We start from the raw sequence: 18,412 nt of genomic DNA, 5'->3' as shown, positions 1-18,412 counted from the left end.
GTATTTTCTAAACTCGATTAAAAGTGAGATATTAGAAAAATAAAGTATAATGATGAAAAAGTTTATACACCTATTCATTAATGCAAGAGTTTTCGAATTTTATATTTGCCATCTATTTGAGAAAAATATATTATCGCATAAATCGAACTGTAATAAAAATAAATTGTATAACATTATGAATTGGAATAAGTAGAATACTAACTTCTCTGTGCTTTGTCTAAAGTTGAGCATGGCGTACTGCAACAGAGAGTGTTTTCCGTCGTTGACGACCGGCCCGCTCTCATAGATGCCATCTTCTTGCAATCTGCCGTTGTCTTCCGGTTGACGCCATTCCTGATTTGGGCTAAGTCGCTGGTTCTGCTGGTTTTTCTGGTGATTCGTCTGGTTTGCCGCCGACACGTGGTTCGGCACACGACCGGCAGACACGTGGTTCTCGTGATTCGAGATAACATGATTAGGCTGACTATGGGATTGAACGTGATTCGACGTACTGTGATTCGCCTGTGACTGGATCGATTTCGTGATCTGAGACACGTGATTCTCATGATGGTTCGGCTTATGCAGCGGCTTCTGATCCACCTGTAATCGTAACGTACCATTTTATTTAATTATTATTATCATTCAGTTCTCAATTTACTCGATTTTGGGAGTTTGAGGTTTCCATTATTAAGATATTCTGAATTGAAATTTTGAACCTGGAGTCCCCAAGTAATTTAGTAACGTAAAATTTTATTATATTATTTCATCAATTTTTGTTTAATTTAATATTGAATACTGAGAGATAATTGTATTATTTATCGACCATAATTCTTTTTGGGATCAGTTATAACATCCAGGAACTGTAGAATTTTTGTTCAGAGATTTTAAATCAGAGCGCAACCTAGATCGTGAAAGTCACGAATACCTACTTTGATTATTACTATTCTTAATTATATATTTAATCTACTGCGAAATCTATCAAGTATTTATAGCTGGGAAAGTTGGTCTTTAAGCGAATAGTGACATCATTTATTCTAATACACCAAATTAAACTTTCACATGATTTTCAGGGGGAGGGGGAGAATTGTCGATCTAGAGCAGAGGAAATCGTTACACTTTAAACAAAAAAAGAGAAAAAAGACGATAATTACAAACTGGATAGAGTTTCATAAATCACCAATAAAAATTATACAAATGTCGTCGATTAAACTACTGCTTTTCACTTCCCGTATAAAGGGACCCGTTCCTTATGTACCATATTGGTCAGAGGTCGAGATTTTGTGTTTCGTGAACGAGTGTCTTCCGTTTTTTTTTTATCACAATCAAAAGATCAAGAAATCACGTTCGGGTGTGTAAACTTCCTGTGTAAAAACCTCGTGGGCGTCACGTCGCCCTGGTTTCGCGAGTGATTTACACGACGGTTTCTCGACCTTTTCTATTATTCATTTTCTCTTTCGGCTTGCATTTCCTGCATTTCACCGACATAGTCGCGGGTATCTCGGATCCATCGATCGATCTCGCGAACGAGAAAACGAGTTTCCTTGCACGCCAGTCAGAATCATTATAAGAATTCAAAGAATGCACTATGGTGTCTAGCAGTCTCGTAGAATATTCTTCTTTATAATATTCCGTTTTCTCTTTAAAAGCAAAAGAAAAAAAGAAAAATAATAGAACGCATATATTGGAAGTTTTTTTACTTTCGGCTATGAGCAGAATAATAATATGTATCTGTTTAATTAAATATGACTGATTATACATGACCGCTCCCAAGCTTGTAGATCGTAATGTAAGTACATTCAATAAGCTTCTCTTCTAATTTATTTCTTTTTTGCTCAATCGAATGGCTATTGATCGAATGGATGAATGAAACATACAAATTAATAATTTGCAAACGATTTACGACCGACTTCTCCCGCGTGTTACATCCGCATAACTGGTTTCTTAGACGATGTAGAAACTACATTCTGTATAAAGTTATTTAATTACTAAATGCTCATGAATGATAGTTTAGTTGGATTCTATAGAAGAAAATCGATAGCATCCGTTGTACGCGTTTTACACTTTTCCGACGCTGGTAATGTCGTGAAAGTCGAAGTGTATAGCTCCTTATGATTGCCATTATTATTTCCACAGCTGACATATATTTAGTAAATTGTGATTTCTTTCGTCTGAAACAGTAATTTTTCCACAGTGCCATTGCAGGAATGATATTGCAATAACGTAATTCTCAATTTGCCATAATTTTCAATATAATAAGTAGCTATTACCCGAAAAATAATAGAACATATAGTGCATTGTCAATTTTCATGCCTACTGTAATTCTTTCCTCTGAGTGTAAATTGTTCTAGAAAAAGAGTTAATAGTAGTTCATTTCTCTATTAGACTTTCTAAAATATTAAGTTCATAAAATATTTTTCGTATCTTAATCCCAATTAATTCCATGTCAATAACAAGATGACTATCGTAACTATGTATTTTGTAATTTTTAGCAGAATTGATCGCATCTAATGATATTCTTTTGTTAGAGGAAGAGACTTTTCTATGTTCAATTTTCTGAACTGGCAGAAAGATATAAATTCCAAATATTTTTGGGTCTTCCTACACATTTTCCTAAGGAAGTCGTAACGTAGCACCCGATATATCGATAGCTGATACCCTGCTGGTAAAACCTGAATGTACCTGAGCGAGTGAGATAAGCAGATGTCGACCCTGACCCACATAATCGTTAATGTATCCAGGTACGATGGTAAACGTGAGCATTCATAGTTACTGTAATGGTATTAATAAGAATAACCATCCACTTGATTCTCTCCGGCCTGTTTATGAAATAAATTGCTTTACAACTCTATCAGAGATTCTCGTGTATAATTTTTCAAACGTATGTAGGTGAACGTTTCATTTTCCATGCTGAAAAATTATTCTGCATTTCCTCTCGAGATTGATATCAATTTTTCTACCTCTTCTCGTCTATCTACTAATTCAAATAAGACATCGACCAAATATCAGGCAATATTGAGATGTAAACTTAGAACTTCTGCCACGGAATGAGATATACGCGATGTTTTAGGCGTCATAAAGCCTTGATTCGTTGTTCGTTAACCTTAATTGCTGAACGAAGGATACCTTCTGAGGTGGCACCATTAATTCTCTTTAAACTTTTTAATGATCACGCTCGTTACACTCGACGCAGCCTTCAATTACGGTAACTTTACCACCGGCAGCATTTTACTAATATCTTGGCACAGTATCGATGTAAACAGGGTCGATTATGCGAGTACGCCGCGAATGCGATCTCCTGCATTCCTTTTCGGTACTTTATATCGTCCGCCTAACGGTAAAAGCTTTTTCACCTCTGACAATTTCTCGCCTTTGGAAATTGCTTCGACATCCGAACCACTTCGCATCTCTCCGTTTCGATGATGAACAATTTTCAATGAAAATTGATTTTCATACATTATAGAATCATGAAACGAGCCGTTGTCATCAAGGACAACGCTGGTCCCGATTAATAGCAAAAGGAATTCTTTATTGCTCGTAAAACATACAAGTTAACGATCCTGTTCCTCTCGGTGCCTTTTCTCGGCGAGCATAAATCATTTCGAAGGAAAACTATTTAATGACGGACGTCGATCGTTGGCCTACTAAATTATGTATTATCAAGCATCGAAGGGTGTTAGCAAAATCGTTTCTCGATCAGTCACCGAGGAAACAATAATTAAGTACCGCAGTTAAAAGATAATATCGTTGGTTTAACGTTGGTAGTAGCTTTTCATGGATATCTGTTACCCGATTTTTTTCGCTATTTAAATTTTTTCTCTAATAATATTTTCTCTAATTAAAATATGTTACGCATACTTGGTAAAAATCGTAGATCTCAGATAACGAATACTTGTGTACGCTTGGTTGATAAATATTACATAATTAAAATAGTTCTGGTCTCTTCCTGTGTTATATAATTTAATAGGAGTCGTTGTCCGGCTAATAATTGACTCGAAGTATGTTAACTAGTAACAAAAGCGCCGCGAAACGCTCGTTGTACGCAACATAATAAAAGAGAGCATCATTAAACGAAATACCTAATTTACAACTAATTAGTTGTGCAGTTCTTGCGCCGCAAAAAGTTGGTAGAATTGCAAGTGCAATTTTTAAGATATTCTCTATATAAGGGGGAATCGATTCTATATAAATGCCGTGCACACCTCGTTTAAATGATTTATCATTTTTATCAGTGCATTTAGTCGTATTAAAATATGCGAAAATGATGAAAGAGTAAAAAGCATACGATCGTTGAAATGTGAGTATTGAATTTCACTGGGAATCGAGTAAGATTTACGGAGTATTTATTAATCGAGGACAAGAATCTTATCGGGATCGTGACCTGGTAGCTCTTGACCTTCTCGTCGAGTTTCTTCAAGGTCTCTTGTATCGTGGTGAGGGTCTTGTCGCTCGACTTCTCCTCCACTTGCGTCTCGTTCTGCGTCCTCAGCTCTTCAAATCTCTTCAAGATCTCCCTTACACTCAGTTTGCTCCCATCCGCATTTTCTTCCGTGATCGTTTCCATTTTCGAAACCTTCCGTTCCCCATTCACTCGACCGACGATCTGATCGCTATCGTAGAAATCCTGGATCATTTCGTTCATCTGAATATCCTCCGCGTTTTGATTCTGTCTAGCCGGAGATTGAGCTCGATATTTCGTCTCGATATTGTCGTTATTATTTCTCAATGGACCAGACGGACTCGAGTTTCTCGAATTTCTTAACAGGCAACCCTCCTCAAGCCTCAATTGCTCGATCGTCGGTTGAGGACGATCGGAATTGCTCGAGTTTATCGAATTAACCGTTGGTATTATGGGGTTTAGGAAAGGCTTCTGATCCAACTTGGACACGTCGATCCTTGGTATATTCTCATACTCGAATTTTTGTTGATTCACTCCTTTGGAATCTTTCTTAGTCGATTCTATGATTCTCGAAATCTGCTTAACATTATTCTTGTTCACGTCCAAATGACCAGAGTCTGGAGACGCCTTCTTATCTTCCTGCTTCTTCTTTCTTTTACATTCGTCTTTCGCGAAAAACTTAATGAACCTGTTTCTCTGTTCGCCCTTTGGCCCCTTTTCACGGTTGGAAGCCTTCTCTAAAAACGCCCCGGAGTCGTCCGTTTGTCCGTACTCGTCGCTGCTTAAATCCGACTCCGAGGACTTCACTAAGAGGCTGTCTGGAGAGTTGGTTTTTCGATCTTCGTCGGAGAAATTCTTGTGATCGAACTTTCCGACGAGATTGCTTATACTTTTTCTCCGAGGACCTAGCTTCGAGTCGTGGTCCTCGTAGTGTTTCCTATAATCTTCGTCCACGCGAGAAAACGAGTATTCTGACGATTTCTTGTCGACCTTCGCATCCCGTCGATAATCCACGTTCTTCCCATTTTCGTTCGTTTCCAGTTTACGCAGAAATTCGGATCTTCTCACGATTCTTTGAACGTTATTGAAGGGTTTAGGTTCGATTTTCTTGGTCTCGTTCTCAGAGATTTCTGAAGGATCGACGAACTGAGAGAGAATCTCTGGCCGATGTTTTGGCTTCTTCCTCAGGGTTGTTGGCAGCTCTGCCCAGTTGCTGGACAGTCTTTTAGAGAAGATCCCTTCGGTATCGGAAACCTCTCTCTCCATTTTGGTCAGTTGATGATGGACACTTTGTTCGTTGACTTGGTGGAATACATCTGAATCTGTTTAGTCGACGTATGAGTTAACCATCTTCTCTTTTTCTTTTCAATAATCACGAATTTGTTCAGGAAGATGGTTCCATGAATGTTCAAGCGTTAAGCTGATTATTAAATACTTGGAATTGGTTCTTGAATGTACCGTGCACTGTCTACCGTTTAAAAATTGAGTTGTTCAAAATTTATAGTAAGCCTAGAGTATGTAAATATATATATAAATTGAAGTACTTTGTAAGACGAAACCAAAGCTTATATTCCACCGCTGTTTAAATTAATATTCTCTTATCATAAGGAAATCATTTTGGCTAAAAGGATTTAGGATTCAAAGGTTGATGAATTTTCTTAAGTGACCTAATCTTTCTTTAGTCTTGGTGTCACAGAAATAACTGCTGACATAAGCGTCTTTTCTCTTGCCGGTTACAGTACAATAGAATTTCAGACGACACCGCAATTTGAAACATCGTGTTACGACCAAAGTCAATGAAGGAATACTTTCCAGCTCGGTTTCTGCATAGTACAGGCCATCGAGCACGACGAATGCATAGAAATTACATTTCGTAGAATATAATTGACCTTGATTCCTCGAACCAAAGATCTTTTACGCATGGCGACCGTGAACTTTCTTCGGCCACCACTTGAAAGACCTCTAATACTAATTAACAAGAGAAAAGGAAACCCTGTGAAACGAATACGATATCAAAAATGGAGAAATTCGAGCATAAGATATACATTAAACATCGCTAAGCTTCGGTGATATTTTCCTCGTGTGAAATTATTAATAACATTAAAAAAATCACGGCGGTATAGCAATTAAATTTCGAATAGAAAGGGGGAAGAAATCACATTCGAGAAACGTACGTAAATACCCGTAAGATAGAACCGAATAAATTATCACGCGGAATGCCTAAAAAAATTAACTAGACGATAATAAAAAGACGATAATAAAAATTTTACCACGATTTCGTCGGTGTTTGGTGTTCTTTATGCGTGTTTTTCCTTCGATAACGAAGCCGAATTTGCTTGAAAAAACCGCAGTATTGCCCTCGTTACGGCACGCAATGCCGAATGTGGATCACGGAAGAAGGACCTTCTTCAGGGCCTCGTGAGAAGATCGGCGAAGAAGCTTGTCGTGAGACCGAAGAACAATGTACACTTTTCATTGTAATTATTTCGCGCTAACAAACTCTCCTTCGCTCCAACAACGAATGAGAAAGGCTTCTGCTTTCTTGGATACCTAACTTCTCCTACCTATTAAAAAGGGTTGTCTTCGCTTTTCATGAAAACTCGCTTTCCCCATTAGCGGTGAATAAAGTAAATAGAAATTTAATAAATAAATCGTAAACATATTCATCTTCTGGAACATTGCATCTCTTTAAGTAGATATTACAAGAAGATTCTTAATTTTCTGTTAACATTAAATAATGTACATTGGAAGCACAATTGACTACATAAAAATTCAATTTCCATGCTACACGCTACTATGGCTTTGAAATCAGTCGGGATATTTTAAAGAATGTCCACCTGTCCTCTTTATCATCTAAGAATCTCTGTAATGTCGAACCGAGAGGGGAAGAGGATGCAGAGATTTAGAACCCAGATTCAAATGGAAGGCTAGTCGGAACTCGATGGTCAAGGAAAAAGTAGGAAACGGAATCCAGTCATTCTTAGTCAGTATGTCACTATACTAATGGAATGAGCATCTTCTGACCTACAAAACGTCTATCGTTTTACTTTAATCCAATCGTGAACGTGCAAATGAAAGAGCATAAATGACGCGATCGAAGTTAATTCATCTTTGCGCTGTAACTTCGTCCTGTATATCTCTAGAGGATTATTTAAAATTATAATTTTAGCCTTGAATGGTACTTGTCATGTTCCTTTATCCGTTTTATCGTTCGTGTTTCAACGTGTCGCGACGGTTTTCGAATCATACATCGAAGACAAGGATATTTGTCTCCTGAAATAATTTATTTGCGTTTTATGAAACCTGTTTTCAAAGGGGTAATCATTTTTTAGAATTAAATTCGAGTATCTCTCGCGTAGCAACTATTTTCGTAGATGATCATCGATGAAAAATGTGCTTTCAAGGATACCGAATTAATGAAGTTTTTTTCTCCTTTGGCAACAGAAGAGGATATTTCTGGATAGTCGTTCCGCAAAAGGATACAGAACAATCGGCGAAGAAACAGCTAATTAGCATTGTGTTGTTCTGCTCTGTTGCATGGCTCTAATTAAGTGACAAGCACTATGCTTTTACACAGACCATGTTTCAGCTAACAGGCGTTTGTACAAAAATTATGCTCTCGAAAAGTACTGCCTGATTAAGATATATGATTATTTCGATTAATCAAATATTAATAACAATGATACGATACTATAATACTAATAATACTGATATAATATTTCTTAGATTTTCAAAGATTTAGATCAAATTAATAATATCGTAAGTAAAATTAGTAAGAAATCTAGATTTTATAATAAATATTTTATTAGAATTGTTGTGTAGTATAATTTTCTCGCAACAGGAATAATTTAATAATGTCCATTAATTTATATTATTTTTCGGGACGATACGGTGTTGAAACAAGTTTATGGTTAATCAATGACTATTATTCCCAGCTCGATTAAAGATCGATATCTCGGATGGAGGCTGGTTTGGTATGCCGGTAGCGACTACGCAACTATCTATGGAACGCGTAAACTTGCGTATAGGAGGATCGTTAACGATCTCGTATGAGGTTGCTAGGCTTGCGTAAGGAAGATCACGATCACATGCCTATTTTTCTTTTCCCGTGGTCGCTTCTTCATCGAGAAACACCGATAGAAAATAGACAATACAGGCAGTCCTTTGTAATCTCGCATATAGACATCGTCTATACTTGGAGGCTAATTCCAGATGATTTTCGAAATGTCTGCTTGTAACAGAGTTGTTATTAATTCACAAAGATTGAACAGACTGGTTTCGTGGTTAAAAAACTTAGTTGTAATATGAATGAATCTCATTATCAATTTACGAGAACTGAAAAGATGGGTTTCTTTTTTTTTAAACTTCGTTACAAGGTAGCTAGATATTCATTCGCAGATAGAGTTTTATCTATTCTTTAGAATTATAAAAAATAATTGCGCATATCTTTTGATAAATTTCCTCGATTTCTTCGTCGAACTGGATCCACTTTCGCCGCTTAGCGGTGCAAAATAGAGGATCCCTGTGGTGCGATTAAAGCGAACTTTCGATTCCTTGACGAGTCAAGTATGACAGATCACGAGCAACTTCAACGAAATATCTTCACTTTTTCATCTGTACATATGATCCTACAACTGTTCCCTTAATTTCCTCTTTTTTGCGGTCATTTCAGCAATACTGTTTCTCGCAGCGAAATCTCAGTCCACTAAAAACAAGCCTACTTATTAATCTCAGATGAAAATTATACGCTACGAAAATACCGAATGATCGTTCGCAAAAACGGCTTCATTAACAGTGTCACAAAAACCACATGTATTATGATGACCTACTTTGAAACATTTCGAGTCATCGATCCGATGGATTTTCGAATCAATTTTGAATCAATCTCGACCTCGCCCAGTTGTGATTATCGCAACTATCGCGTCATCTCTTGTTTTCCCATCGTGGGATCTAGTCAGGTGAACGCGTGGAATGTTTGCGCGAGGTCGTAACGAATATTTTAAGAAAACACAGGGCCCGCCTCATCCCGCGAGCAAATAATTATCGAAGGTGTGCGATGTATTCTCAAGAACGAGCGGCGAATAATTTTTTAATGGGTAGGAAAGGTATGTTGCGGCTGCGAGGTAAACAACGATTGCCAGTCGTAATTGAGCCTTGGCGACACGAATACCGACATTTCGCCATGACACTGGGGCAAGCGAAACCGATTTATTGCGACACGATGGCGATCGAGATCGAGACCGTTATCTTCGCGGTGCTCGCGAGGCCGAAGCTTCGTCTGACGCGTGACATTGCTCGGGAACAGGGTGTAGCCTTCCTTACCCGCATCGCCATCGATAGTCGTTCGTATCGAATGTTGCAGAATTTCCTTATATTTTATTCTTTCTCTGTGTTTTCGTTTATTTTATTTACGATCAAGGAAGATTTGTGGATTATTTTCGTATTTGCTTATTTAATTGTACATATTTGCAAGAATATTCTGCGTCAGTTTCATCAGAGAATTCTGAAAATTGAAGGAGTTATTAACGTCATTAATTCCAGCAATACCATTATAAACATTCATACGTCTCAATATTTTCTAAGCTATGTTTATACGGTGATAATTTACATTCATTTGATGGAAATTTTTATTCCCGATGGAAGATGGCTCCTTCTTACAAATTAAAGAACAGATGTTCCATACGGTGTTTTGGAGCGTATTTTTTTTTTATTCGAGTCATGCACTATTAATTATAAGACCACCTGCTGATTTCACGCTACCGTACAGTTATACTATTATACAACCGTGTATATGGAGCTTGATTTTGAGGATGATACACAGTATCGTGATAATTCTCTGTAATCGAACGATTACAGCAAAGAGCTGCATTAAACGTGGCTATCTTTAATGAGTTTCTCGATTTACGAGCGGAGTGCGATTGTATATAATGAACAATGTACCTGTCATTTGCTAAGCAGCGTGAAAATGGGACGAATTTAATATTTTGTGGTAAAATAGTAACGAGTTCCTCGAAACTGATTAACTTTACAAAAGCAGATAAAAAATATTTAAAAGATTCTCATTTCTACAAAAGCATAACCCGAATCGCTCGAATAAGGCAAGATACTATTTTTCAGTGAAGACTGACGTAAAAGAGAGTAATTTTTTACAATTATGAAAGGAGGTAGAGGTAATTTGAATATTCAGGAAGCGTCGATATTAATGTACTTTTTTTCTGAAACTTGTAAATCGCCGCAACGATATTAACGTATGCAAGAAAACAAACGGAGAAAGAAACGCGTGTTACGTAAAGTACCAGAAGTTGGAATGATTAATGCAAACAAAACTACGCAAATGGAGAAAAAAGTTGCGATGTGCGTTTAAACGGACGTCGTCGGGACAAGAAATGGACTGTGTTGATTTGACAGACTCGATTGGCAAGCGTTTCCTTCTTTCTTTTACCGTCACACTTAACGCGGCACATTCGTAGAATTCTCCTGTTAGTTACGCAACACGTTTCTTCGATACTTTTTCTGCTCGGTGTTTTATCGAACGAATGGAATCAGAAATCCAATAACAGGCGAACCAACTACAGAACAGACTAATTTCTGCAAAGTTTAATACTCGTTGGTTCCTGATGTAATTAGTGTGAAAGCAATTACTTTGGAATCGTAAATGTTGGTATTACAGGTGCTTCCAACAAATGACAGAGGACAACTGTAAATATCCTCATTACGCCTCAAAGAAAAGACGGCAGTTGGTCTATGAAGACGAGCAAGCGCATCGTCTCGAGTTTGCACAGTAAACTAACCACAAAATATCACCCAATTACTTTCATTATCCTCGTTATCCATTAAGCAAGTGTACACCCACAATAATTCTTCCGTCTTCGTACTCCCGTATTAATATTTTTTAATTATTCCACGAAGTTTGTTAAACTCAGTAGATTAGTGAAATATGTACAAAATTTGTAGTTCGATATGTTCTTTAATTATTTCTCAATGTCGAGTAATTATATCGTTGATCATCGTACTCCAATGTTATTATTCTCCGATGATTTCCTAAAATTCAGCGAACTCTGATCTCTCCTGTAATGCTCGTTATTCACCAAGTAAAAAATTATCTAAAAAAATTCGTCAATGTTGTATTCCAACATAAACTTTATCAAGCTCCATTAATCTCATTATAACTTCCACAATTCTCATCGGCTCCTAAACAAACATGACGATCCTTGAAAAATATTGCAACTTAAAATTTGTCAAAGTGCACGGTACGTTCAAGATAACAAAATAAATCGAAAGAAACGGCGGAAGAAGGGCTCACATGTCACTTTTACCGTTGATTCTCGAAGCTATCTAGGATCGGATCACTGACACTCACCGGTCACACGGTATCAACGCGATAAGAGTATCCGCGTGCGCGATCGCAAAGTTTCTCTCGCCTGAAGGGACGACTATAGCGGAAGACGCACGTACGGCGTACACGGAAAGATCACCGTGTGCAGCGTTGCACCAGCGTGCACCGCGCGACGACAGTCGATGAACTGAAGAGCTGTGCGGCTTCCGATAGACAGCGCTGTTCTCTGCTGGCTGCGCTCTGACTAGCCGGCACGTACGAAACACCGATATCTGGGTCGAGCCTTTCCACACACGGTGTGTACTTGCGTACGTTTCGCGCAGTAATGGGCATTCGATACACGGTTTCGTTTGTGTTTCCAAGTGAATCGCGTGGCGAAAAGATGGAGGGAAGGTGGTGACTTACGCGGGTCTGCTTTTTTCGAGGTGCGAGAGATTCGCGAAAATGACTCGCGTACATGCAAAGAGCGAGATATCGAGAAAGTCAATGAACGCATATGGAATTCGGATATGGTCTTTGGGGAAAAGTTTCAGTATATGTGGGTATATAGCTATCGAAACTGGATGCGGTGGATTTTGGAAAGGATCATAGCGGAGCGATGGAATGCATTTTCGACATATTTATAACACTTTCATCGGAAAGGAGAGCCGATCATTTGAATAGTATATATGAGAAATGTAAAATACGCGTTACCGCCATATCATTGTATACACAGTACACGATAGAGGTGTTTGTAAATGATTTTTGTAAAGTCTTAGGACTAGAAATGTTGAGTTTAAAGATCAAGAATATCGTAGACTTGTCGCACTCTATCGACGATGACAAAATCAAGGCGTTAATTGAAATATAAGAAATTAATTAAATCGTGTGCCCACGAGCATTTATTTCGGGCATCTAAAAGTTAGCGCAAATTTTGTGTAGGACAACCCTACAGTGTTAAGGAAAGAGGACGTGTGTGTGAGAAAGATGGGAGAAGATAAAGAAGATTCCTTAGTGTATATGGAAAAAAAGGAAAAAATTGTATAAAATTTGTAAAACCAAAAAACACGAATGGAAGGAAGTTTATGGTTTGCGGTTTGGTCCACTTTATGTCGAAGATTCTGCATTCTACGAGGATTCTTTGTTAGAAATCGTTCGATAAAAGATGGAACGTATTGAAATGTATTTCGATCGACTCAACGACCGTCAAAGTATCTCATTCCCACTACTGATTCCATGCATTCAGAACATCCTATCTCTCTCTCTCTCTCTCCTTTCCATCGTTCTCGTTTTTATTTTTCATTACGCACCGACCAGAATGCGCATAATAAAGTAAGGAATGTAGAGTAAAAATCTTTTTCCTTAATTCTCTCGAAAGAACAGACGGATAACCAATAAGTGGTTTAATGAATAGGAAGATCGAGGCGGGTCAGATCGATTGCGTTATTGTCCGTAATTTCGTAATGGAAATGTAATTGTTACCGTTAGGAACTGTTAGGAAATTCTTGGAGAGTCACGAACAAGTTAAGAGATTCCTACCAGGATACGTATGGATATTTGAAACGATGCTCAGCAACCTATTTATGCACAAAACAGCAACCTTGTCTATATCTTTTATAACTAACTTACGTGCAGTTTCTGAGATTTATATAATCAGTTTCTTTTTGTCATTAAATTTTCAAGATACACTGATAACTTTGAAATTTTTCATTCAGCTATGATTATCGTAAATTGTTTACAGGCCACGAGACTCGCGACGCCTCTGTATCTTCTCTGAATTTAATTTCCCTAATTGGTATGACAGTATGGTGTTGGATATACAGTTTTCTTGTTACGAATGCATAGTGCGTGCACGCGAACTATGGGTGTTTAGCAGTCAGCGGAAGAACGAGAAACTTAAAGACCAATTAACATAGGTCAGTGATGTTTATGACATAATAACGAGACTTTCGTTCCTTCGCGTCACAATCCCGGAAAAATTTATCTCTATCAGTTGCTTCGTATTCTATATACTCGATGAGCTACGATTTCAATTATTTATCGATTCATGAAGTATAGTTTCATTGACCACCAATAAGGAATATCCTATATCGATACACGTTATATTATTAAAAATGGGAATTAGAATATAAGAAGGTTCCACTTAGTTGATGCAGGAATGTCCATTTATTTCGTAACTGGCGAGTGAAATTTTCTAGTCGTCCTGTTTCATTAAACACCATCTGTTTTGCTTCGATTCGAAGCAAAAAATTATGAAGACGTACTTTCATTAATATTCATTAAGTTTCCTTTACACTAGAATTACTAGAATCACCAATTTACAAGCGTTCGTAAAAATTTCATAAATTACAACATTTTTGGAGATTTGAATAATCTTTGGTAAAAGTATTAAAAATTCATTTAATTTTTATTTCTCCAGTACAAATTTTCTATTTTAGTCGTTGTTCGTGTTTATTAATTCGATATTTCTAATTTTTGTTTGTTAAAGAAGAAACGACAGCGATATCTGTTAATATTTTTGTTCCAAAATTTATTCGATGTGAGTACTTCCAAGCGTTGAATTACAGTTTATTGGTAATTTTCGTTCCATCGAATCAAGGAGATGCTTTTAATTTCTATCTTGAAAAGTTAGTTACTTGCAATGTAAAATCTTCGTTTGTGTATAAGACGAAGGGTCGCCATAAGTTTTCACCGGAGACAGCCGCTTAATGACTCTTGCTGTCGGTAATAAGCGAATGTTGAGAGAAGAGGAGAAATCACAAAGAGGAAATAGGAAGTAAATTAAATTTGGTCCGAGAAAAATTAATTGTTTCGGTGTTTCTTTTTCTACCGGATCGATAAGCGATCAAAGATTATTTGTACAATATTGTACGTAATTAATAATCGATCAAGACGTTAATTCTATTAAGTAAGATAATTCACGGTTACTTGTTTTTCCGTGCACAAAGTAAAGTAATAAACGCGACAAACAATTTCATGTAGAAACCGTGAATAAAATAGAAATCAAAGACGGAAGGGAAAAGTCGGAAGTGATAGTTGGATACCAGGAATGATTGTAATTTCTTCGGTCGATAGATATACATACTTAGCAAAAAAATTCCTGCTCGGGAAAGTAACTTGCATATCTTTTGATATTTAAATCTACTCTATCTATTGAAATTAATTATTTTTCTATACACTCGATTACAATAATAATAAACCCCTTTGTTTTCTTTCTTCGATATATAAGCGAAAGAATTCTGTCCATTGTAAACAGTCTTTTGTAAGAATACAAATTCGTCGAGAGTATGAAAGGACGAAGCCCATCGCTTTAAATTTTCGATCAGAAAAGAAGCTACACAAAAGATATACGTGATTCATGCGTGTCCGTGTAACAGCAGGCGCACCTGTCGTCAACGGAAACGACCGATTACACTTGGGACCCTGTAAAGGGTCCCATAATACGTGAGTCCGGTCGAGAAACATCCTGTTCGTTAAACCGTAGCCCTATCCCCATTTCCAAAACCCACGATATTCCCTTTTCCGTTCCCAGCATTGTGTTTTGTGAGTTTCGGGTATTTATATATCACTTAAGAAATTTTTCTAGAAATTTTAGAATATTTTGGTAAGTATCAAGACTGATTAGGTCTCCCGAAAATGTAACTCGAGCGTCGATTCTCATCTTCTGCCGGAAGGATCAAGGATCTTTATACGTTTCGAATCTGAAGACACGCGTTCCCACGTTTCTACGTACGCGACCTTACAACCTCCATCTTTCTCTTTTTCTATGCTATGAAATCATTGATGATTTAGCAACCACGATGAGATAGGGGATTCGTTAACCATTGTACCCTCCTCTAGGTAGGACTATATAGCGAATTAGCGATAAAATGAATTGCAATTAGCGATTTACTTTATGTCTACAGGCTCTTCAAATAAGAAACGTAAGTTTCATAGTTACAGGTCAGTTAGTAAATTATATTTGTTTCATTGAAGCTATTTCGAAGGAATATCCCGAGAAATTATAGACCCTTTTACAAAAGGAGAATTATGAAATGATATACCTTAAAAGGAGTAGTTTCTCGTGGCTTCGTTCAACTTTGATGAAACAGCGATTTTAGTGGCTTCCATTTTAAGGAAACTCGATCCAATTTCCGTTCGACTCATCGTGAAACGTTCTCAACGCTTTCTCGCCTACCGTTCCCCCTGTTCACAATTTTCTAACGACTCGCATTTTTCTTGGACGTTTTTTTACCCTGGTGATCTCGCCACGAGACGTTACAATGTGGCGAAAAGTGCGTGATCGAGGCGAAATCTGTTCTCTGAACGCGATCGACCGCTGTAAAAGGCACCCGTCATGACCGGAAAGACTAGTCGACTAAGAAAACTCTCCCCTGTTTCGCGATTCGGAGACACATTTTCCATTTCTAACGTCCGATCTATCGCAACTTCTGTTTCTTAAACGCTGCACGTCTACCTTTTACGAAAATGAAACGCAGCCATCGAACACTTGCGACACTTCTCTCGTCAAGCCTTAGGAAAAAAGCTGACACAGAATGGTAGAAATCTAAAAAAGACAAGTGAAACTGTTCATGAAGATTCGCCTTAAATAATACAGAGATTCTTTAGCAATGCAACTGTTACAGCTTCTTCGATCTCATACGCGTAAAACACTACATGTCATTAGCTCTTTGAGAAGAGACGTTGCGAGATGCTTAGCTAATGTCTTTTCGTACTTCCGACAAACTTTCCTTTGCTGCATAGATATTCTCTAACATGATGCCTAGGAAATTTCACCGAAATTATTTCTCGTTAATTCCTTTCTTCGTAACGTTTCGTCACTTGTAGCATGAATTATGGTTTCCATTCAACGAAGGCATTTGCAAGAAAAGGTTAGTTTTAATTCCTCAGACTTGTCGAAGGGACAAATAGTTTATATAATTAGAATTCGTACTACCGAGAATATCTGTTGCTCTCTCTCTTCACATAGTATATCTAACGTTCCTAATAGTATTGTAAATTTCATAGTAATAAAATAATTTATACTCAAATTCTGATAAAGCAAGAGATTAAAAAAAAATGTAATGAGCTCTCAAATTTGCTGTGTCTCAAATAGCTTGTACAGGACACGATACCCTTTACTGCCACTATTGTCGTTGTACCGTAAGCTCGACCCTTTTGCACAGGGTGCAAAGATGATTCGCCGACGACACGTTATGGTTCAGGACACCTTGTAGATCTGGAAGGACGCCGCGAGAGAATTTAGGCCAGACCTCGAGTGTCAGTGGGAGATAAAGATCGTTGCCAGGGTCATTAGCAATTCAAACGGCTTCCGGTCTCCAAGCTGGTATCGCGTACGCGAGAAAGAAGGTGTTGCCTCCGGTAAACACGAGTTGCTTGAACTCTGAATCGCTTGAAAGAAGCCTAAGTAGTTGCGCGCCTGAACGTTACGTGGCTATGACTCCTTCCAGCTTGGGAATATATCCAACGTACCTGAGCTGCCACGCATGCAACGATGTGCATCCGATCCGCAAAACTGCCTCGAATAAACGAAAAAAGGAAATTCAAGTTTTCTATGGTTCGACACGTTTCTTCGAAATTTCACGGGGCGGCTTAATTGTCGACGTGCACGTCGCGGCGATCCAACGATTCCTTCGATACGCTGCTCTGAGCATTCGCCAGGATAGATAGCCTGGGATCGAAATGTTCGTTTCGACATGGTTCTAACTTGGTTTCTACCTTCGTTGTTTGCTAATCAGGAGAGATTCGTACAGAGTACCGCTCTCTGTTCTTGTCTAGTTAGCGGTGCTTACAGTTATGTTTTGGCGATTCTAGTGATTATATGCCACGTATCTTGGTGTATACGTATTTTAAAAATTTTGCTCTTCTTTAATCGTTGCCCCTAACAACTTCCCACTTTTCGTATCAAAGGGAACAATTTATCAACGATTTTCTATTATAGTGGTCAAAAGAAGCTCGGAGTTCAGCTATTTTCTGAATCAAGGATTTACTCTTTTAATTCCTTGGCATCGAATAATATCTTTGATATCCTTGTGACGTAACTATGACATGGGAAATACTGAACGTGCCAGAAACGTCGTGTATCGTCAACGTTTCATTTAATCGGAAAGAGAAACGGGCTCGTGATGCGATTACTAATGCAGATAGAAGAGAGAAAGAGAGAGAAACGACTCAGTTAACAGCTGATTATTACAATTCCAGTCTATCAGATGACAACCACACGTAAATCAGCGCAAGAATGCAGTTAGATTCGTTTATTGAAAGAAATTTATTGCGATAAGAGGCAGCTTGCTCCGTTGTGGAAGGCGAATCGCTTGACTCCAACCGGTTCGATGGTACCTTTCCTCGTCGTGTAATTACACAAGCACGTCTGTACAACAGTTGATTTTTTATTGAATGGAGAAACCTATAAACGGAGAGATCGAATTTCTCGTAACGTATGCGCCGCGCACTCGCTCACCGATGCACCTGTGCACAGGAATGAGGTGTTTACAATTGGTCGAGGAACTTCTTATTGCGTGGTCGCGTGAATCGAGAGAAAGAGAGAAGGAACGATAGACTCCGGGGCAAGACGAATTGACATTTCCTACGCGCTGACAGGGTCTCCTTTTTTCTTTGCCCTCGCTCGTAACGTGGAATGTAAAGATGTGATTGGTATATAATGCGACTTCGAATTGCATCGTAAATCGTGCAACATGGCACAGCATTCGTAAGTGCTACTC

The 18,412-nt window shown here is 38.1% G+C and overlaps 1 protein-coding gene across 3 annotated transcripts in view; it reads right to left on the bottom strand.

Moving 5' to 3' along the window:
• LOC122574666 (unconventional myosin-XV) overlaps window positions 1-18,412 on the bottom strand; it is a 62,860-nt gene that overhangs the window by 6,424 nt on the left and 38,024 nt on the right. For all 3 annotated transcript variants that reach the window (XM_043742524.1, XM_043742526.1, XM_043742525.1), the window contains one exon: window positions 203-579. In XM_043742524.1, coding sequence (XP_043598459.1) covers window positions 203-579 — 377 coding nt within the window. The remainder of the gene's footprint in view (window positions 1-202; window positions 580-18,412) is intronic.

The sequence above is a fragment of the Bombus pyrosoma genome, linkage group LG14, assembly GCF_014825855.1.
Source record: "Bombus pyrosoma isolate SC7728 linkage group LG14, ASM1482585v1, whole genome shotgun sequence".
NCBI lineage: Eukaryota > Metazoa > Arthropoda > Insecta > Hymenoptera > Apidae > Bombus > Bombus pyrosoma.
This window is presented reverse-complemented; position numbering and strand designations above follow the sequence as displayed.